This window comes from Vanacampus margaritifer, chromosome 6 (genome assembly GCF_051991255.1).
Source record: "Vanacampus margaritifer isolate UIUO_Vmar chromosome 6, RoL_Vmar_1.0, whole genome shotgun sequence".
Classification (NCBI taxonomy): Eukaryota; Metazoa; Chordata; class Actinopteri; order Syngnathiformes; family Syngnathidae; genus Vanacampus; species Vanacampus margaritifer.
The window spans coordinates 9,843,469-9,866,035 of NC_135437.1; the positions used below are offsets into that span (position 1 = coordinate 9,843,469).

Consider the following 22,567-nt stretch of genomic DNA (forward strand, 5'->3'; position numbering starts at 1 on the left):
TACAAAATCTAACTTACAGCATCTCTTTCCGAACATTTTTTGACATGCGCGCATGTGTACCGTTGTTCGTAACTCGAATGTTCGTAAGTAGGGGAGCGTCTGTATGTGGAAGTGCCAAATTTCAATATTTTGTTTAGAATAGAACATAGATGACAGGTCAAAAGTTTAAACTGAGAAAATGTATAATTTTAAGAGAAAAATATGTTGATTGTAAATTTCATGGTGCCAACAAATCTAAAAAAAAATTGGGACAGGTAGCAATAAGAGGCTGGAAAAGTCAATTGCACAAAAAAAAAACAGCAGGCAGACAAGTTACCACTAATGAGGTCCATTGGCAACTTGATTGGAGTATAAAAAAGAGCTTCTCGGAGTGGCAGTGTCTCTCAGAAGCGAAGATGGGTAGAGAATCACCAATTCATCCAATGTTGCGCAGAAAGATAGTAGAGAAATATCAGAAAGGTGTTTACAAAAAAAATTGCAAAAAGGTTGAAATAATCATCATCTACAGTGCATAACATTATCCAAAGATTCAGAGAATCTGGAATAATCTCTGTGTGGAAGGGTCAAGGCCGAAAAATCCTGCTGGATGCCCATGAACTTTGGGCCCTTAAACGGCACTGCATCACAAACAGAAATGCTTACTGTAAGGGAAATCACAGAAAGGGCTCAGCAATACTTACAGCAATACAAAGAAGAAGCCATTTCTAAAGCAGACCAAGAAGCGCAGGCGTTTCTCTGGGCCAGGGGTTATTTCAAATGGAGTGTGGAAAAGTGGAAACCTGTTTTGTGGTCAGATGAATCACGATTCGAAGTTCTTTGTGGAAAACTGGGGCACTATATCATACTGACTAAAGAGGACAAGGACAACCCAAGTTGTTATCAGCACTCAATTTATAAGCCTGCATCTGTGATGGTATAGGGTTGCATGAGTGCATGTGGCATTGGCAGCTTCCACATCTGGAAAGGCATCGTCAATGCAGAAAGGTATATTCAGATTGGAGAACAACATATGCTCCCATCCAGGCATCATCACTTTCAGAGAAGATCTTGCATTTCTCAACATGATAATGCCAGACATCATGGCTGCGTAGGAAAAGGACCCGGGTATTAAAATGGCCAGCCTGCAGTCTACTTCTTTCACTTGTAGAGCACATTTGGCGCATCATAAAGGGGAAGGTGCAACAAAGAAAGCCCAAGACAGTTGAACAGTTAGAGATACGCTTGTTAGACAAGAATGGGACAGCATTCCTATTTCTAAACTTGACAAACATGTCTCCTCGATCCCCAGACGTTTGCAGACTGTTGTTAGAAGAAGAAGGGATGCCTCACAGTGGTGAAAATGGCCACTAATAAGGGTAGAATTGTACAGCTCCATTAAACCGTGAACTGTAGTGGGCCACTCTCAGCCTTGAATCTCCAGGGCTGAAAAGGAGTGCTACTCTAGCTATTCTAGCCATGTTTTAAAGTGTTAGCAACAAATTTTATTGAGTCATCCTGTCGCACGATTATTACGTCACCCCTCACAGAGCACATGTGTTGATTGGTCAATGCACACTCGTATAACACAAAAGCCCCGCAACAGAGTATGTTACTACAGAATCATACTTTAAAGTGAGTTAATGTAATGTTAGTCTCTCTTGGTGCTGGTGTGTATTAATTATTCAGTTTGACAAGCATGAAACTTATTAAACTTATGCCAGCATTAGCATTATTTGGGTTGTTTGTGAACGCTCACGTGATAGAACATGGCATTTTTATTTGTCTGTGACAAAACTGTTCACTGGCGATTCAACTTTTGAATTTCGGCACAACACAGGAGAAGTGACAATGGCGGTGATTCAAGTACAACACCGCTTGTTGAACGTGGGAATAAAGAAGCAAAATATTCTGCTTCAAAAGCATAAGCAAGCTAAGGAGGCTGCGCAAAACGACTACGACACGGCTATCCGCCATTGTTGTTGACAGACTGACGGCTCACACGCAGGCACGCGATAATTGGCGCATACGTCATCAATTTGCGAGCTGCGACAATTACGTCATCGCTGGAGAAGTATCCTGCATGAGGTGTTCAGACGGATGCGTACGGGGCGCGTATTGAAATCTTTCCACTCTGGAGCACGGTTTCAAAAGTGATTGGTTTCAAACTCCGAAACCGCGCCATCATTTGGACAAATGGCTTAAACGGTGAGAAACTTGTGAGGATACATTGAAACTGGCTTTCGTGTGTGGACGGGGCCTAAGACTGGCGAAAAGTTACTAAACCACGCACACTGCATGACATATCAGAATGATCAGTTAGGTTTGGCCCCATCGCTGGGTGGTAGCAGGGATTGGCTTCATCTCCTGCCGTGATCCTCAACAGAGGTGAAATGGATAGCTGGAAAGATGCCTCAAATCTGTAAAGTAGGCAATAATGTATATGTTGTAGAGCAACAGACATGTTTCTCTGCAAGAAAAAAAACAGCTCATTTATCTCTCTTTTTGTATTTGTTTAGGTTTTTGGAGATTATTATCACTTCAGACATCACGCTGTGGAGAAGAGAGCTTTTTCTAGACACACGGGGCTGCACAACAGACTGCACCAAGATGCACAAGTAAGACTTCCACGCTATCACAGCTAATTACTGAGGCCTGCAGACAATTAGCATGTGAATCATCAGAAGGGAAAACTGAAGTTGATATGAAGGACAGCTAATTATAATCAGTGTTTGGCAAGTAACACTGATATTTCTATCCCCCACCCAATTTCCCATGTGATTATTATTAAAATATGTTTAATGTAACATTTTAGCCTTGGAAATCTTCCCCAAAATTAAAAATGAAATGTAGCATTAGCCAAAAATGTAAGCGTAACTGTTTTTAACTTCCTTCTTGCCTGTTTAGTAACTTAATTGTGTTATGTTTTATACATATGACAGCAATAATGAAAGTACAGCTTTAATTCTTGTTCATTAGGACAGTTAAGTTACAATGTGCTTTAAGCTCCTCCATCAACTCTACCTAATACATTTTCCATCAGGGAGCTCACCTACATCATTATCAAGAAGTTGCTTCAGCGAAACAAAATGTTTTGGAAGTAACACACATTTTGTTGTAGGTGAAAAAATGCCCATTACCCTGGAAATAAATTGAACTCAGTTTATTTTCTCAAAGTCAGTGGAAGTTACAGTGGAACCCGGAAAGATAAATTATAAATGGGAACCAGTGTATATGACCGGTTCTGGCTAAATTGTTTTCATGAGTCAAAAAAATGCAAGTTTTTCATAATATACGTATTCAAATTCTACACTTACAGTAAAATCCCGTAAATAAGACATTTTTTACATATTAAATGATCCAAAATTCACCCACTGTATGATACACAGATTCATAAAAAAAACAATAACATTTTATAGACATTTACCGATACCTAGTTGTTGTTTAAAAATATGTACTTTCATTCCAACATGATACTTAATGTCTAATGTTACACATTTTTACAATACTAGACATGTGCAATTTCTGGAGCAATTGCGTGTGTATACTGAAAGCTGAATGCTAGTACTTGAATGCGTGTGGAATGTTTAATTTCTATTCATGTGAAATGACATTGAATATAATTGATATTAATTAATTCGATTAATTGGACAATGATTATTATATGAAATAGAACTTGTAGAAGCACATTTTACAACCTCTTTTGTGTTTTAGGATCATTTCAGTTAGAAATAATTTATTTAACCACTACACTTGAACCTCACCTATGGAGATGTGGATTCAAACGAAAGTTTGTTCTTAGGATGCCCACCTCCCACAGATAACAGTGTCAGCGCCAGACTAACACTCAAAATCACTACAACATACTTACTGTTAGTGAGAGGTTTGATGTTTGTCTGCATATTTTTGTGAGTGAGAGTCAAGTCAAGTCAGGTCGAGTCAATTGTATTTTTATGGCATCAATTTACAACCGAAATGAACCCAAGGCACTTTTACACATTGAGCAGGTCAAGAACCACAGTCCTCATACATTATAAGAAAATTAACTGAACCCAACAGTGAAGGGTCAGATTGAAAAAAATAAATAGATCGTCTTGAATTGGTCCCAGCGTAGCTGTTATAAAAGGCAACAGAAACAATTGATTTGTTTGGATTAGAAAATGCTAAGCTTGTTTGGTGTATTTCTTCTCTCCAAGCTGGCCGCACTTTTATGTGCTTCTTAGTGTCTTATGCAGACATGTATGTATTATTATCATCACAAGTGTATAATCAGACAGCAGGAAGTGATCCCATGATTTTTGCTAAGCTTTGTTTGCCTTCAAACCTACACACGTTTCAGGGGTGCATGAACAATAGCGAAGGCACGTGGTAGCCATGGGTGGCCATGGCCACCCCACGCGCCCCCCGCCGGCCACCCCCCTGGATCCTGGATATTCAACAATATTGTCAATGCCTACTAAATAATTGATCTCAGCTCCTGAAGCAGATAGAAACAAAACATTTCAGAGCTTACACATGTGTGGCGTTCACACAAACCTAAATTTATTATTATAAACCTTCAATATTTTTTTTTTATTTCTAAAAATCAACAAACAACTTTGTTGCATTTGCGGGTGTGGTTTTAGACACGGTTGTCATGTTGCCTATTTGAATGTCAGCCTATGTTAGTGCTATGTTTGGCCATGAAAAGGCATACCGGTAATTTGCTAGTTTTTGTTATTTATTTGTATGTTTAATGTTCAGTGTTTTGAACAAATAAATGTGTGCAAAATTAGACACAAAAAGAAGAAATTTAATGTATCAATCTTGTACAGTAGGTACAAACTAATATTTTAAAAGGACACAATAAAACAATTAATAAATAAGAACTACAGAAAACAATGTAAAAAAAACCTTTTTAACCTGTATTTCTTTTACAAAATGGTCCATATATATTATAATTGCATTCAATTATTAAATCAAATACACTTATAAAAAGCTGTAACAATATTAAATAGCATTAAACAATGTGATCATCAAAAATACATTTATTAATGTGTGAACTTTGACATCCAACAAGATGCCAAACAGGCAAAGAATTCCTGCATCAAATTAAGTTCAGTCTTGAGTCCTGTTTACTAACACAAAAATAACTACAGGTAATAGATTTTACTACAGGAAAAGCAATGGGAAAAAAAGGCATCTTTTGGTGAGGTAAGGCATCAACATAGTTTTTTTTTTCTAAAATACTTAGTCATGAATTTCGGTGTTTGGTTTCCTTTTCTACTTATTGTGTACAGGTTAGTAACTGACATTTGCCTTATTGCCACCAAATTGCAGAAAGTTCTATTGTGACTAAGCAACTCATTGACAATTGTAACAGCTCCAATGCATTTAATTCATAACATATTATTTTATGCAGCCCACTCATCGCCGCTCGCAGCCCAAGGTCGACGTGCGAACGGTATGGCTGCATGGTTAAGAACCACTTATTCAGACATTTCGGGTATGAACTTATGGCCACCCCTATATGAGTCATGGTTTCACCCTGGCCACCCCAATGCAAAATTTCTGGCCACGCCCCTTTGCATGAAGGAAAGTTGTTGTTGTTTTTTGTTTTTTTTGGTTTTCTCTACTTACTTCTCTGGTTGTTTGATTGCTGATTTTTAGCTTCCGTCTGAAGTTGTGCTTGTATCATACCCAATCTATTCTTGGATGCTAGACCTCACATGTATAAATATTGCAATAAATAAATAAATAAATGTACTAACATCTTATTTTTATCCACAGAGCAGATCCGCAGAGAACTGATTCCATTTCTGATTATACTAATTTTACACTGCTATGACACATTTCTGAACTGTGTCACTGGGGAGACAGTTTTGGGGAGTTTTAAGTCACTTAACAATGCATGTATTGTAAAGGCAGCTAAAATAAGAGCACACGTCATACTGCTGTCCACAAAATGTTTATTTCGACATTTTGGCACATCCTCCTTGTCATGAACATCGATCATCACGCGCAATTACAAACACATTTACACACATTTCAAATTTTCTATCAGATCAATAAATAAATAAATAGAGCATTTGCTTAATAGACCAGCAGCATAATTATATAGGAAAGGATGACTCTGACATTGGTTGCTGCCCCCCCGGCCCCCACTCGCCCACACACGCACACACAACCATCATTAAAGTAAGAAACAAATCTTTTGAAGCTAGCTGGCTGAAAATAGGGGTACTTATGAGCTTTTTTCTGGTTTTACTGAAGAAAAATGTGATACAACATTCACTCACAACACTACAATACACAACGCTGGCCTCCTGTGATGCACTGGCGACTCATGAGGTTATGGCATTACAAATGATAGAAGTTTAAACTCTACAAATGGATTTGGGAAATATGGTTCACAAAAAAATTGGTCCCAAAAACCTTTGGTGTGCTCCAACTTCAAGGTTCCACAATTACCGTATATAAATAATATACACTGCCACCAAGATGTACAAATGCTTAATTCAGTTTTTCTACCAGCCTCAGTAAGCAATGAGTTTCAATCTAAAATTATTTAAATGGAATCCCATTCGACAATGCACTTTTGCTTGCATGTAATTTTTCCAAGACAACTTTGTAATGTGCCCTGTGGTCACTGGTGCCAAGAGGTCACTTACACAAAATTAAGAAAATGAAATATTAATTTGTCCTGAAACAAAGTTGATGTCCTCATTCTGTAAACCAATTTTTCATTTGAGGTTTGTGGAAAATGTATTGCCATTCAGACAGCTCATTCTGTAGGACAAAGTTACCATGAAGCAAGAAAACAAAGGTTCAAAATATTACATTGATACGAATTCAATAGCGAGAAACCTGTGAATACAATTGTCACGGTGAGTTACTTCACACAAAGCTCAGCTTTTATGCGGTTGCTGGTATATAACCAGTGTGATTGATTTATTTTCTGGAACTCAGTCATGCTTCATTCATTCATTCATTCATTCCATCCCTTCATTTAGCGGTTGCCGTGCTCTCCCAAATTTGAAAAGCATCGGATCAATTGTGGAAAATGTATTTGTGCGCGATAACTGCTGCTGTCCTCCCCACCTATAATTCCCTAATAAATCTTTGGCTTTAAACAAATGGCTCAGTCATCCCAGGAGAACTTGCTGCTTGTGTGAAGCATTCTTAAATTTACCACGACTGGAAGAAAAACAGCAAATTTGTTGCAAACTGTGCAAGCATTCAGTTAAACTGAGGCAAGACCAAATTTAGCGCCCAATATTTGAATCCTAGTAAAGGATTGCAATCTTATTAAGTCACGCAACACACGCACAAACAGTGTGCAATCTGTCAGACTTAGCATGCAATTTAGCTCATGCTATTTGTTAGCTAGGCCCTTTGCACACAGCTGGAGCTGTGTATGTCCACAGTAAATGTTAGATGGCTATTGCAATAACTTCTGACATTAGATTCCAATAATGTCAAAATGATGAGTGTCTGTGCTTGTGTATTTCTGCACACCTCAGGTTGTATGGGCAGAGCAGCAAGTGGTGAAGAAGAGGAATAGGAGGGATGTCTTTGAGCAACCAACAGACCCTGATTTCCCCAAGCAGTGGTACCTGGTGTGTAATGAAATATAATTTATCTTCATATTTAGATTTATGAATTCTACACACAATGGCCCCACAAATAGTGAGTTTACTCTCTAATGTGCGTCTGAATGGGTATACCTGTTTTCTACAACTTTTGGTCAAGGGCTATGTATGTAGTGCACTGTTACAAATTTGCCAACTTTTTTGTCCAGTCTGGTTAATTTTCATTGGATCTTTTCTCCTGTCGTTTTGTTTTTGCATATCATGCTTTTTTCTCAAAATGGCATTGATCATGTGATACTGTCGCATGACTGCTTTTTCACTTTAAATGTGCTGCACACCTGCGCTGCCTCATTAACCCTGTAACCCTGATTGAAAACTCTTTGAGTTGTAACGCGTCAACATTATAATCCTCTCTATAAGAAAGCATTAGCTTGTCATTGACAAGTTTTGCCCACCAAGCTTGGAGAGCACCTGTCATGTGTAGGTGTTTCTACATTTCATGTCACGACTATGCCTTCAATGCTTCAATGACTCATACTCCCTTTTATGTCTAATATGTGTTTGATAATTTATGTGTGAACATGCGCAAAAAAAAAGGACATCAGCATCCTAATACTGTAAGAATTTATTATTTGTTCCACCCCAATGGGAATACATGTATAAAAAAAATAATAATAATTGAGGCAATAAATTGGATTTTAGCAGACCAGTGGTGTAAGTCTTGCTTAAAAGTGTTGAAACCTGTCTAATTATCTTCTGTCTTCTCCAGTCCGCTCTGACTCATCAAGACTTAAATACCAAAGTAGCTTGGGCTCAGGGCTACACTGGAAAAGGTATTGTGGTTACTATCCTGGATGACGGCATTGAAAAAGACCACCCGGATCTCATCAGCAATTATGTTAGTAACGTTGCATCATTAAGAAACCCCAAAAAACATCCTGAGTATGACCTTGGTGCTTGGTCTCTTAGGACCCCGAGGCCAGCTATGATGTCAATGATGGAGATAATGACCCCCAACCAAGATACACTCAGCGTAATGAGAACAGGTAAGTGAATTCAGCAATTTGGCAAGGAATTGGTTTTATCTGCCCCTAAGTGAGGAAAGTAAAGTAGTGCATTCAAAAATGGTAATAAATAGAACAATTTAGCCAGATGATGTGCATCTGGGAATTACACTGATTACGATAAAGTTTGAAAATGCTGCTTGGCCTACATTCTGAGAAAATACAAATTTTCTTCGCTTTCACACAATTTAAAGCTTTTGTAACATCAAGACCCAGCACAGCCATCCTCACAGCCATTTTGTTGCTCACTTTTCACCTGTCATAAGTGATTTGTGCATGTTGCGCCTTAAGCCTTTGATGATTGCAGACATAATTGTTTGCCATGCTTCAATGTGCATGAAGCTCCAGCAAGGAGTGGAACCAGTCTCACTCTTTCTTGTAATGTAATGCTGCTCTGACTTAGTTGCGGTGTGAGATTATGCACTGATGTTGGATGAGAAGGTCTGGCTCTCAGGCTCCACACTCTAATTCATCCCAAAGTTGTTCTATGGGGTTGACGTCAGAACTGTGCAGGCCAGTCAAGTTCATCCACACCGAAATCTGTCATCCATGTCTTTATGGATGGCTTGTCATGGTGGAAGAGGAAGGGGCCAGCTTCAAAGTGTTCCCACAACGTTGGTAGTGTGGAATTGTCCAAAATCTCTAGTTATACTGAATGTTTCAGATCGTTCAGTGTCATTTGGATGAATTAGAGCGGAGACTGAGAGCCAGCAGGTCTTCTCCTCCATTATCAGGTATGTGACCTCACAAATGCGCTTCTGGAAGAATAGTCAAAAATAGTCAAAAATTCTCATAAACACACTCCTAAACCTAGTGGATAGCCTACCCAGAAGAGTTGAAGCTAAAAAAGGTGGATCAACGTCATATTGAACCATATGGATAGGGAATGGAATGTGTTGACATTATTAACATTTTTATTGGTTTATTTTACTTTTTACCTGTTTTACATTTCATTATAGATGTGTTGATGTAGGTGTAATTATGTTGACCTGATATAACCTGTGTGAGTAATGCTTTTGACATTCTTGCTATCTTTTCTACTGTTTTCCCAGAAATGAGAAAGTTAAAATGTTTCTATGTTTATCTAAGAAGTCTAGTTGCTGTTCATTAGAAATCCGGTTGTCAAAAGTTCAAGGACGATCTAGTTTACTGAGAAAATGCAAACTCATTCTGTGCGTCACGGGATGACAGAGGCGTTTCCTCATGTTTTGAATAAAGAGGCTGTGTGGGCAAAAGAAGACACACATTGGATGACACTGCTTGGGTGATGTCTAACTGTGTGACCAGAGATCTCTGTAATAAACCAACCTTGCAAGGACCCTCTCCACCAGAATCTCATCTTGCAATTATTTGAACACGCAAACGATTACAATTAATGGTAATTCCTTCAAATGTCACTTAAAGGAACTAAAGTATTTTGGCAGGGTGTCTCATTTTTCCCTCAAAAATTGTCTTTATGTTTTTTCTAATCAGGATAATGAAACTAGCTTATATTTTCTATTTTATCTTCTTCTTTCTTTTTTTCGCGAAATCAGTAAATAAGTAACTACTGTTGTAAACGCCTTTTTCTGCTCTGCCGTATGAACACGCCTACCTCCCCAATGCATGTTTTAATGGGAGTCAGCAGCGGAACCGGACACAATTGGTCCTTTCAAAATCATTGCAGGTACATCACTTATGACGTCCAACATCTGCAATCAATTGGCACCAAATTTTATGTGGACATCTCTACTTCAACCTCTGAAAATATCGCAATGCTAAGCCTGACCATGTCTTACTTGCTTTACAAGAGAATGAGGAAGTGAGCACCTTACCTTCAGTTTCTCTCCTCATGCCAAATAGTTGTTGTTTTTTTAACTCGTTCACTCCCACCCATTTTCCCTGAAGCAACCCCCTTCGCTCCCAACTGTTTTACTGGATTTTGACAGATTTTGCAAGGCCCACAGAATATTGTGTTTTATTGCTATAAAAAAGTATCTTCTTTCATCAGGAAAAAAACAATATTTCTATCTATTTCCGTTTTAGCTAAGTTTCGTCATTATTCACAAATCTATTTAGAATTGTGAGTAATTGAGCTTGTTTGCAACAAGCCTGGTTGATCTCTTATACTCTGCTGCCACCTGTTGGCCGTTTGTGCAATAACTAGCATTTCTTCAACTGTTCTTTGCAGTTGAAAAGCTTCTGTATGCTCTAGCATAATAAAAAAAAACATAAAAACGTATATATCCGTCTTTGGGACACTTAAAACATTTAAAATAGAACATATTTTCCTTTTTGGGAGCAAATGAGTTAATAATGTAAATGAGATTTATATGTAGTCTCTGAAGTCACTCAAGGATACTTAAGAGTCGAAAAAGGCTCTAGTCAGAGGACCAGAATTGTGGTTGAATGCACCCCGGTACATAGTGTCAGTTGGCCGGCTCAGACAAATGCTACGTTCCAGCTGGGAGGACGCACACCTCACACTGCTTCTTGGCCAGCCTAGGTCGTGAGGACACTGCGTGCCCACACTCCACACTGGTACTTGAGCAGCCTTGAGTCATGAGGAAGTCACACCTTTAGATGCCTTAGGCTAAACCTCCTGGGTTAGGGTTAGGGTTAGGGTTAGGGTTAGCAAGAAATGTTCTAAATCCGTCTGTTTTCTTGGAAGAGTGCAGCTTTATTTGTTGTTTATAATTTTGTTAATATCAATTGCAAAGAAAATATGCAAAAAATGCCACAAATTGCATCTACAAGGTTTTTCAGTCGTGCGATTGCAGAAACGTAGATAAAACATAACTTCTCATTGCAACTTTTGTCTTTAAGGCATGTACACGCTGGCTTGTTTTTTTTTACCTTTTAAATGTAATGTGAGCTTTTTTCTTTTGACATGAAAGCACCTGCAATCTTAATAAAGAGTCTTGCGTCTTGTCGTTGCCGTGAGGTTTAAGAGTCATGCAGAGAACCCAGCAATTTTTTTCGGTGTAAAAGTACATTAATATCATACTGTCCCACTGACAGAACAAAGCACCACTGGAGGGGAGTACTCACGGCCTCTGATTTAGCTCCCCCATGGAGACAAACCATCACCTTGAAAAGATGCACATACGCTGTTTTTAATCAGAGCGCTGACATTTTCACTCACATATACTCTATTAGCGAGCCGGTTAAAGTGCGCTCACTATGTGTTAAGTATGAGCTTTGAATTAAAAGCACCATGTTGACCATAGTGAGCAGCTGTGATGTTTATGAAAAAAAAAAATGAAAAAGATTCAGAGTAACACTGAGCATGTGAGTAATATCAACAACTCCCTTGCAATCAGATTTTAATGAGATAATTCAGAGGAATTAAGGAGGTGGGTGTTTTACAAGCTGCCAGTTTGATTAAAACGATGACACAAAGGTTGTTTTCCTTGTTTGTAATTAACATGTCAGCCTCTGTGCTTCGTGAGTTGGGAGTTTCGACGGACATTTTGGATTGAAATGGACACAGGCTACACTGAAGGCTGTTTTTTGTTAGTCCTAGCTGGTAACCTTTATGCTCTCAATCTCAAGGTTGAATTTTTTTCAGCATCTTTGTATTGCCAGTGTGATATTGATTGTATTACTTGTAGTCAACCAATAGCACTCGATTACAGGACTGAGTTCATCCCAGTGTTTCCTCTACAAATCATTTAGAAGTGGCTACCTGCCGCTTGTAAATCCCAGCCGCTACTCCTTCAAATTAGCGATGCACCCAAATTTTAGCCACAGAAAAATTTTAGCCACAGAAAAATTTCTGACGAAAATGGCCCTCCCAAAAAAAAGCATTTTTGGTTGTCGGCCGAAAGACAATTAAAACCGAAACAGGATGTTGACAGCGGCTAGCAAGCATCTTGCTGGAGTTTCACCGCGGGAGTACCGCACGCAGCTGCTTCATTCGTGCACACCGCAGTCTGGGAGGTGTGTCGCTTGGTAGAACAACTATTGTCCAGCATTTCAGAGCGTCGATAAATGAGAGCGCCGCCAAGTACTTCCTCTTCTGTCCTTCAGTGTTAATTTTCACATGAAATTACGTGTCCCTCAAGCCTTTGCATTTTTCGGTGGCAATCAGGTGGCCAGTTGTTGTGCTAAACACTTAGCTGATGCTAAGCACTATTGCTAGGTTGGTGGTTTAACAGCTGTAAACAAGTAAATGTACTTACCATGTACAGTATTGATAGCTGGCCGTGTTTCAGCGCTCCGGGTAAAGTATTAGGGTAATGCTATTATGCATTGTTCAGACATTTATTTTCTTTAGTGTTGTATTACACAAAAATGACAAACATCTAGATTATTTTCATATTCATGAGTGTCAATATCATGCATTAGTTATTTTTAAGTACAAGCCCCATAAAAATGATGTATTTTCTCTCCTACCTCAGTGCTGCCCGAGTGATAAAATTGATTGATTCAGATAGTAAAACATCTGTCACGGTTTTATCTTAGGCAGCCATGAGTAGCCTTGTTGCTTGTATAACTGCCGCTGAAGGAATCAAACCTGGGCCCTGTGGTCATAGGTCGAACGCCCTTGAGCATTATTTATGTTTTTAAGTATCATTCTGGCTTTCTTATGTTCTATTGCAATCTTTAAATACAGGAGTGTGTATGTGTGTCCTAAAACAGTTAAGCCCTGAATTAAAAGCAAAGAAAGAAAAAAAAGATAATCTTTTCTTTAGCATGCTGGAAAAAGGAACTTTGTGGTTGGTATAACAATATTGTGACCTCCAATTTAATCCTTTGGACAGACCTGTCTTTAGCCGTAACTAAGCAGAAAACCGGCTAAACCATTGGGTCCGCACCATTGAATAGACACCCCATGGAAGCATAGTGAAATCAAAAGCGATACCAAGAGACAGATCCCTACAATAAGCCAAGCATGACCATTTGGTCACGCATTCATGCTTCCTACTCACAGTCAAAACCCAACACAAACAAGGGTATACTTGTGGCCGTCCTGATAACACCTTCAAAGTAGCAGTTAAACGCACTGCATGTGCCGATTAATATTTATCAATGTAGTGGAGGGCGGCCAACCGGCCTGAAATGGCCATTCACGAAACTCACGGAATTCCCTTTCACTATCCATCTGGTGTAACGAATGTCCCAAGTCAGACAGTCCCCTCCAGCCAACTTGTGTGTCTTATGGATAGATTCAAGGCTTCTAGACTATTGCTGCCTTCAGCCGGAGTCTCGTACTCGGTCGATTACCGTGCAAGCAGCCCAGGGTTTCCAAATACTGTGTGAAATATTTTTCACAATGTTATTTGGTTACTACACTGCAAAATCGGGAGATTAGCAGGACAAATGACTGATTGGGAGCCATACAGGATTCAAGGTTGAAATTTGTGAGACTTGGCAAGTATAATTTGTGCTGAATCTTCAGTAATATACTTGTGCTTTTATGAGTGGGCACAGTGTGCAGTTTTATTTTTCAGCCGCATGTGGCAGTAACAATTCAAAATTCTATTTCCTACATAGAGCAGCTTTAATGAAGGAACCGTCAAGTCACCATTAACTGCTTTGGATGTAGACAAAACAAGCCAACTGGCAGTAAAATCTCTAGACAGCAATTGTAGCATTTAATTGCACAAGTGATGTATTACATCCTATATTTTGTGCCATGATGCTTGTGTAAGGAAGACATATCCGACCGTCCATGAATAATGAGCCCTATCAGAACATTAGTTTGACGGTTTAATGGTCACTTTTACACACGGTGTATACTTATTGACTGGCTGGCTGGAGTGTAATAAATGTGATGAATGATTTATAAGGAAGCAGCATTGTTTTTCTGTGTAGTACTTTTTGTATTACTGTATTGTTTTATGTTGGGTGCTTTATGAGCACTATTTCCTAAGACCCCAAACAGTGGGTGCTAAATTGCACGTTCACTGACAAACAGATTAAGTTTGCTAGAAGTGCAAAAGCGATTGAGGCCCTCGTACTTAAAAGAGGGTTTTATGTTTTAGGTAGCTCTGATGGGTTTCAGCATTGGGAGAGCACATCAAGCACAAAATGAAGTAGGAATTGGAAGTTAATGGAAGAGGCAAACAAAAAGAAATATTTCGCTCTGATTTGAGGGAAGCCAGCAACAAGTTAAAAGCCATGTTTTGTTTGATTTAACTCACTCCTAGTGGGTGTGTCTGTCCCTCCAGTGTAACATTGCGTGTAAAACTTTAGAGTATAGTATAGAGTTGATGATATGGCATGACACCTGGCTGCTACTGGCTCCAAGTAAGCCCTTAGATCAGTGGTTCTTAACCTGGGTTCGATCGAACCCCCGGGGTTCGGCGAGTCAGTCTCAGGGGTTTGGCGGAGGTCAAGATACACACCTGAATCAAATGTTTCGTTTTGTTTCGCCACGGTTAGCCTTCATTGGCTGCAGCTACACAACGCTACATTGCTACAATGCTTGGTCTGTCTGTGCTGCAGGGAATTTGGCGCGCTCAGTTGTCAACTTGTGGCTCTTGTGATGGTGCGTCGTGTGATATATTTATTATTATTGTAATCTCTTCAAATGGAACATATGGTGTTCCACGGGGTTCAATTGACCTTTCACAAACCATGCCCCCAAACGGCCAAGCTCTGTCAAGCTCGTATCCGCTCCATTGAATTATATTGTAAAAATCGATCCACAAAGCTTTTTTTCAGCTTCAATAAAACCATACCAAACAAAGTTCCAACAAGCTGTGGACCCCCAACATGCAAAATAGTGAAGCTGATGTGCCCTTAGATTGTGTAAATTGGTCATGAGGAATCCACAAAGGGTGTGTGGATTACATTGCCTTCAATCGATTCCACAAGTTGGACGGCCTCGCATCCAGCTAGATGTCTCCAAACTTTCTTTCGTTTGCTCCAATGTAAGAGCCTGTAAAGTAGCATATCGCTCAACCAGCAACCGAACAGGCTAAAAGCCAGCTTTTAGCTCTGTTGTCAGATTCACTTAAGCTCTAGAGGCAAGATCATCCACAACACTGGGCATCAAAGTTATATTTAGGATTATTTAATATTGTATATTATCAGGATATAATTATCATTGTCTATTCATCACCGAAATCTGCGAGTGCTTGCCCATTTTTGGTGAGTTCTTTATGACGTCACGCTTTGTAAAAATACAGAGGCTGAGAAAGACCATTATCACCCCGATCGACGGACGTAAACCTGCTTCACTCTGTGCTCAGTTCGTGTGTTATTTTTTTTACAAATCTTTGCGTCATACATAACTCGCTAAGTTTATCTTGGTCATTCGTAACGATGTCCTAGTTATGCTGGGTCTCATACTGGGAGCTCTGTGATGTTTCATCGATTTACACAAAGTGAACAAAGCATCGTAACAAGCACTTTGAACTTATTTTGTTTTCATCTTTCACGTAGCATTTTAATAATAATAATAATAATAATGCATTCGATTTCTATAGCGCTTTTTTGGACACTTGACACTAGACGCTTCACAGTAGGTGCATTATTCGTGCGCTCACACATTCACACTGGTGGCGGTAAACTGCTTAACTCATTCACTGCCATTGACAGCTAAAGCTTTAAAAACAAAAATCATTTTAACTATTTCTATTTGTTTTACATTTTTTTCCATTTTTGTTTTCAAGAGTATGAAAACCTAGATTTTTTTGTACATTTAGAGCAGATATAAAATTAGTGATGAATCGTGAGTTAACGAGTGAAGTCATGCGATTAATTACGATTACAAATTTTAATTGCCTGATGCCCCTAATTTTTAATAATCTTTTATTTTAAACAAAAAAAACGTATTTTTTTTTAAAATGTTGATTATCTTTAAAAAAAAAAAAAAAAAGATTAGGAATTCCAGGCAATCTGCAATTTTTTTTCCGCATGACTTCACTAGTTAACTCACGATTAATCACAAATTTTATATCTGTTCTAATACAATTTTAAAAAAATCTAGGTTTTCATACTTTTAACAAAAGTGGGAAAAAATGTTAAACTAGTAGAAATAGTTCAAATGAATTTTTGACGTGTATAGCCGTCAATGGCAGTGAATGAGTTAAGTAGCCACAGCTGCCCTGGGCCAGGCTGACGGAAGCGTGGCTGCCATTGTGCGCCTACGGCCCCTCCGACCACCACCAAACACACCCTGAGCCACGGCCGCCATTTTTTCTTACCTCCAAGTGAACAATCGTTCTGTTCCAGACAGAAGAAAAACTCATAATCAGTTTACGGGTATAGTACATTAATTTGATTAACTCATTCACGCCCAGCCATTTTCACTGAAGCAACCCCCTTTGCTCCCGGCTGGTTTACTAGATGTTGACTGATTTTGCAAGGACCACAGAATATTTTGTTCTATTGCTATAAAAACATAGAATCTACCAAAAGAAAGTTTAGACTGTTTTCCTTCATCAGTAAAATATGTTTCTATATGTTTCAGTTTTGCAGCAATTAGCATTAGAATGTAGCTAAGTTTCATCATTATTCACAAATCTGTTTAAAACACTGGGGGAAAGAGTTTTTTGCAACATGGCCCTGGTTGATCTCTTATACTCGGCTGCCACCTGCTGGCAGTTTTTTGTAATAACTACCATTGTTTTAAGTGTCCTCTTCAGGTCAGAGGCTGCATCAAAACCTACTGTATGCTCTAGCATAACAAAAAAACATTTGAAAAAAAACAACGTATAAATACGTTTTTGTGACCATGGCAATGTTTAAAATAGAAAAATTGTATATGTTTTTGGGAGCAAATGAGTTAAAAATCTGAATTATTTTGCGAGATTACTTTACAGGTACATTCATTTTATTAAAAAATTGGTATTATTTTGCAAGGTTACAATTTCCACACTGAAAGAGAATTACCTTTGTTGTTTACCTCAGACTTATCTTGAGACCTGTATGTTTTTGTCTTGATAGTTACGGCTTTTCTGCATATTTTAATATTATGAATACTGTATATCCTTCCAATGCATATATTGTAGACCCTTTTGCTTCAATCTGGAAGATATCGCCCTTGTATTGCTTCACACTCACTCACTGACATGCTCTGGTACGTTCATTTACATTATAAGTGTCCAAAAGGACCTGGAAGCATCAACTGAGGGGGACGGAGCTTTTGTGAAAAGTCAATTCATTTCATTTTAGTCTTCAGTAAAGCCTACACCTACTTTATGTCTTGAATTTGAAAAACAAAAAAAATATTTTATTTTATTTTTCAGTAATGTAAAGGAGAGTTTGGTGAGTGCACATAAACTGGTGGGGTTCAGTATCTCCAACAAGGCTAAGAACCACTGCCTTAGACCAAACAGAAGCTCCAAAATTGTATTGCTAAATAGGCATGTGTTTACAGAGGCAGCAAAGATCTATTCCTATCCCTTCTCATTTTGCTCGCCCCTCCTCATAATGTTTATGCACAGTAAAGTTGTGTGCACCTACCTGTCTTTCAGAGCAGATATTTGAAGCCACAAAAACAGCCATGACACTTCCTCTTTGTTTGATGAATCTGTGTATGTGCATATACTCCTTCCAGAATGCGCAAAATTAACTGTGCAGCAATAGTGACTATTTGGCAGGCACGATCCTGGATACGCCCGGTTCGTAGATTAGCTTCCACATCAGTTTGCGAAAGCAATCAAGTTTGCACCCGTTTTTGCATGGACAATCCTTTAGTAAATCAGGCTCTGTCTGTGTTTGGAAATATGACATGTGAAGAAGTAGTGGGAGCAATAAGAGGGTGGCACATCACTCTGTGTTCCAAAGCTTAATCAGGAGTCACGCTTGAGGCATCTCTGTGTTCTTGACCCTGTGAAGTGACTTTGTCCACTGACTGACTCATCATCAGGGTCTGGCAGAACAAAAAGTGTTTGTTTTTTTCTGACATAGTAGCAGTGTGGCTATTAATTAGCTTGGTTTTGATACTGTTAAGACGGCACATTTCAAATACAGCTGCCATTTTCCATCACATATCAAAAGACAGTTGTATGATGTTAAAAGAATGTATTTCCATTCACATGAGTTTGGATTGACATTTGTTCACCAGTGTTTAGTAGCTTAACATTTCAAAGGTATTATTACGTGTTATGCATCGTAACTGAAAGTCTGCCAAGGTTTCTCATTACAGTATATCTTACAGACTTGGTTTGCGAGTATGCATTTGTGACATGTTGGTGTATTTTTCATCAGTGACATTGTGTCTCAGCACCTGCATTAAGATTTTATTCAGTGAATGATTCATGTGCTATGTTTCAGTTCAGATTTGGCAGGTCTGTATCTGTCAGTGGTGAACTGTCAGGGCCAGAAAGTACTTCTCTAAGGGCCTTATTAATACAACCAGAAGCACAACAACTTCTGCTACCTGAATTCTAATATTTGTTCCATTAACGTCAAACTTTTTCTGTCCTCTGATTGGTTTGATAGAGCAAACCAAGTTTGATTAGCAAAGCACATCTATAGCGAGCTGCACACATGAATACATTTATTAATTAGCATCATTGGAGAGTAAGATGTACATGAAACATTTGCATGTTATCATATTACTTTTGTGTACGGTATATAATATTTATAGTTACGATAATTGCAAAATTAGTGATGGTATTTGTTTATTTTCCATTTAATGTGTTCATGTGACCTGAGAAGCACAATAAATATTTCACTTAGAGGGTCCTCATTCTAAAATATAGTTCTGTTCCTATGGCGGTAGTTTGAAGGACAAGTTTGTTGTAAAACTTCTTCTAAAATTACGTGTGGGTCATTTGATCAGCAGCAGTTGTGTGTTTTGATAACAAAGATGTCGACACACAGGGAGCAATTCAATATCAGCCAATAATTGGCCTGTTTCAGTTCCATCTCTCTAAGCAACTGATCTCATTTTATGCTGCACATGATTTCAGTCTGCAAATCAACAGAGAACAGTGAGAAAGTTGGTGTGCAGCCTTGTCGCCTGCAGCTTTAAAACCCATGGCACACCAAGCAACGACAGCGAAGAAAATACAGTAGTGTGCAACTCTTTTTCTTTTTTTTCTCCAGGAGTAGTGTGCAACTCTAACGCACACACTAATTCGGCCCTCCCACCGTCTCGCTACTATGGAAAAACTCCGACCTCTGGTTTTCTTATTGATGAACAACATATTATGGCACCAAATATTCTGTTGTTGTACTGTATTTTATTTTAAAAAAAAAATTAACCAAAAACAACATTACGCGATAGTCGAAGAAGGTGATGATTGCCCTGGTCACTGTAGATATATTCCAATAATACAAAGAGAAGAGACAAGTGACAAATAAAGGGAGAGTGTGGATCTTTGAGAGGCTGTTTGTGGTGATGGCCCAATTCAATGACTACTCATGCATTTTCTGCAAGTGACTCTCCATGCTTCGCTTTTTCAGCCATGGTCACCTATGAAATGATAAATATTAATGTGGACATTACTCTTGTAGCTCATTTTTCAAAGACATGGTAGTCCTTTTGACTCCATAATGGCTCTTAATTCAAGATATTTTGTATCCCTGTTTTTACCTTCACTCACAAAACCCCTTTGTTGAAAAACCTTTTGCCTTCAGTGTTTCCAGTTTTTATGAAAAGCTGTAATTGCCTAATTTTGTGTATTTTTCAGTCAGAGAAAAAGCTCGGATTTTAGCCAACTCATCATCAATATTGTGCTATTTGGTTGAGGTTATCCGTCTTGGTCTAACTGACCTATGTAGCTTTGGGTTGTAGTAGGAGCGGTCATACTGCACATGCATGTGTAGGGATGGCAGTGCTGTAGATAGTGCAGCAGTTGGTGAGTTGGCCTGCCCTATAACTGCACTGTAGGATGAACATTTCTGATATCTCTTTGCCAGGGTTATTATTATATACTTAGGTTGTTTTTTTTTTGTTGTTTTTAATCTAGCTAGTTTTTATTAGTTTTCTGAGCAGATCTGTTTGTTTTAATTTTTTCAAAAAAAAAAGCTTCATTAGTTTTTTTTGTTTTACTAGATTTAGTATTAGTATTTTCCTTGTGTGCACAACTAATAAAAGGTCTTTGGCTACATTTATTTTATCAATATCATGATAATACCGGTGATACATGTTTTATTTGGATTACTGTTGTTATGAAGTTAGCCACGTTAGCCATTGCTAGTTACCGTATCTGCTTATTTTGCATAGTATTGTAGTGACAAATCAAATCACAACTTAACTTTCCCAAGAAAAGTTTAGGTCAGAGTTCACTGAAGTCATCCATCTATATCCTAGAGCACTCATCCAGTCGAGCTGGCTTGAGCTTATTTCCACTGGTTTCAGACAACAACTTCTGTTTCACACCCACAAACCATCCAGAATGTTACTTTATGTGCAGGGGGGAAAAAAACTACAGCTTTGATTCCATCTTTCTGGGTGGTGATCTTGTGTACTGAACCACAGTGCCTTATATGTGCATTCTAGATAAAGACATCTCAATGGCACTCAATGCCCTGCTCTGAAAATCTTTTATGGATCTTGCTTTGTGCACTGGAGCACGTCATGTTGGAACAGAAAGGGTCTTCCCCAAGACTGCATTGCACAAAGATCCTGTCATAGAAAAAAGATCCAGCACTAGGCGCTTTGTTACTGATTTTACACCGTATCCCAGCATCCTGGAATCAGAAAATTGAATACCAGTGTATATAATAAGTAATCACCAGTGTCTGGTGTGGCCTATAAAATGCTTTATGGACAGCCACGTTGCTTTTAATGCAGCATGCAAAAGAAGTGTGTGTTGGGCATGAAACATCACACGCCTGTCCTGCTGTTCCAACATTCAGCATTCGATATCTCAGAAGCTCTTATTCTTGCATTCCGTATCAGTCCTATTTATGCAAAACAGTGAACTGTAAAAATTGTAGGATTGTCCAAAACGTCATGCTAACAAATAATTAAGATGAATAATAATCAAGCCGTCATTGTTGCATTGATGAATCTGCATTTGAAAACATTTGAGCACCTGGTGTATATACATTGTAAAACATGTAGTATAAATATAGGAAAGTATACTGAAGTGTCCTATTATTATTAAAAGCACGCCATATTCTTAGATTTAATAATAAATGCAGTTTTAGTTTGTGGTGCATTCATCCGTGGCATAAAAATCTATTCATCTCTGCATGCTTTTTTTCCTTGGTTTTGCTGGCTCTCTAAAAACCTATTACAGTTTGATGTAGCATACAACAGAGTGCGGAAAGTTTTATGCCTGAATCTGCTCATTATGGTACACCTCTAATGGCAAATGCTATTAGATGCAAAGGATGTTGTACTCTAGATCCTATTGTCTCCTCAAATAAAAAGATAATCAATTAAATGAATTTCAGGCTTTCTTGGCTTCACAACTAACACTCAGGTTTTCCTATCTCAATTCAAGGCTAACAGACCTTAATTGTTCAGTATTCAATTGTAAACATCGTTTGTGAATTGCCACTCATGGACGTTCATTTCTGCTCTCTCCTTAGACACGGAACTCGATGTGCAGGAGAGGTTGCAGCTGCAGCTAACAATGGTGTGTGTGGCGTTGGTGTAGCCTATAATGCTAAAATTGGAGGTGAGTTCATCGTAATAATAAGGATTTTTAGATGTTCTCTCATTTATCTTGTCTTCTTTCAGGTATTGTCACGTAAGGTCTACTCTAAATCAAACGTCAAAGAATAATAGGATAGTACAAATATTATCAGACTTCAACAATAGTGTGATGCGTTTATAAAGTACAGAGCATTATATGCAATTTCATCAGGTCAACCTCCATAGTGGAACAGAAGGTAAGATACAAGCAGATAGGCGTAGTCGCAGTTAAAAAGTCAGGTTTCTTCGTACTCATCTGGGCATTGGTGGAGTATGCATGATGTAGAAAAATCTTTAACATGAACATTTTAAATTCCGCAATGCACCCTTAAATTAATATGGGCAGCTGTGTAGTGTTAGCATGTTTTCTCCAATTGCACCCCACATTTCCAAAAAACTGGCGATTTTGCAAAGGTATGATG

At 38.5% G+C, this 22,567-nt stretch overlaps 1 protein-coding gene across 1 annotated transcript in view; it reads left to right on the forward strand.

The window, feature by feature from the left end:
• The window catches only part of furinb (furin (paired basic amino acid cleaving enzyme) b), a 73,255-nt gene that overhangs the window by 25,077 nt on the left and 25,611 nt on the right, over positions 1-22,567 (forward strand). The window contains exons 3-7 of the mRNA XM_077569226.1: positions 2,496-2,594; positions 7,479-7,574; positions 8,317-8,445; positions 8,517-8,593; positions 22,040-22,128. Coding sequence (XP_077425352.1) covers positions 2,496-2,594; positions 7,479-7,574; positions 8,317-8,445; positions 8,517-8,593; positions 22,040-22,128 — 490 coding nt within the window. The remainder of the gene's footprint in view (positions 1-2,495; positions 2,595-7,478; positions 7,575-8,316; positions 8,446-8,516; positions 8,594-22,039; positions 22,129-22,567) is intronic.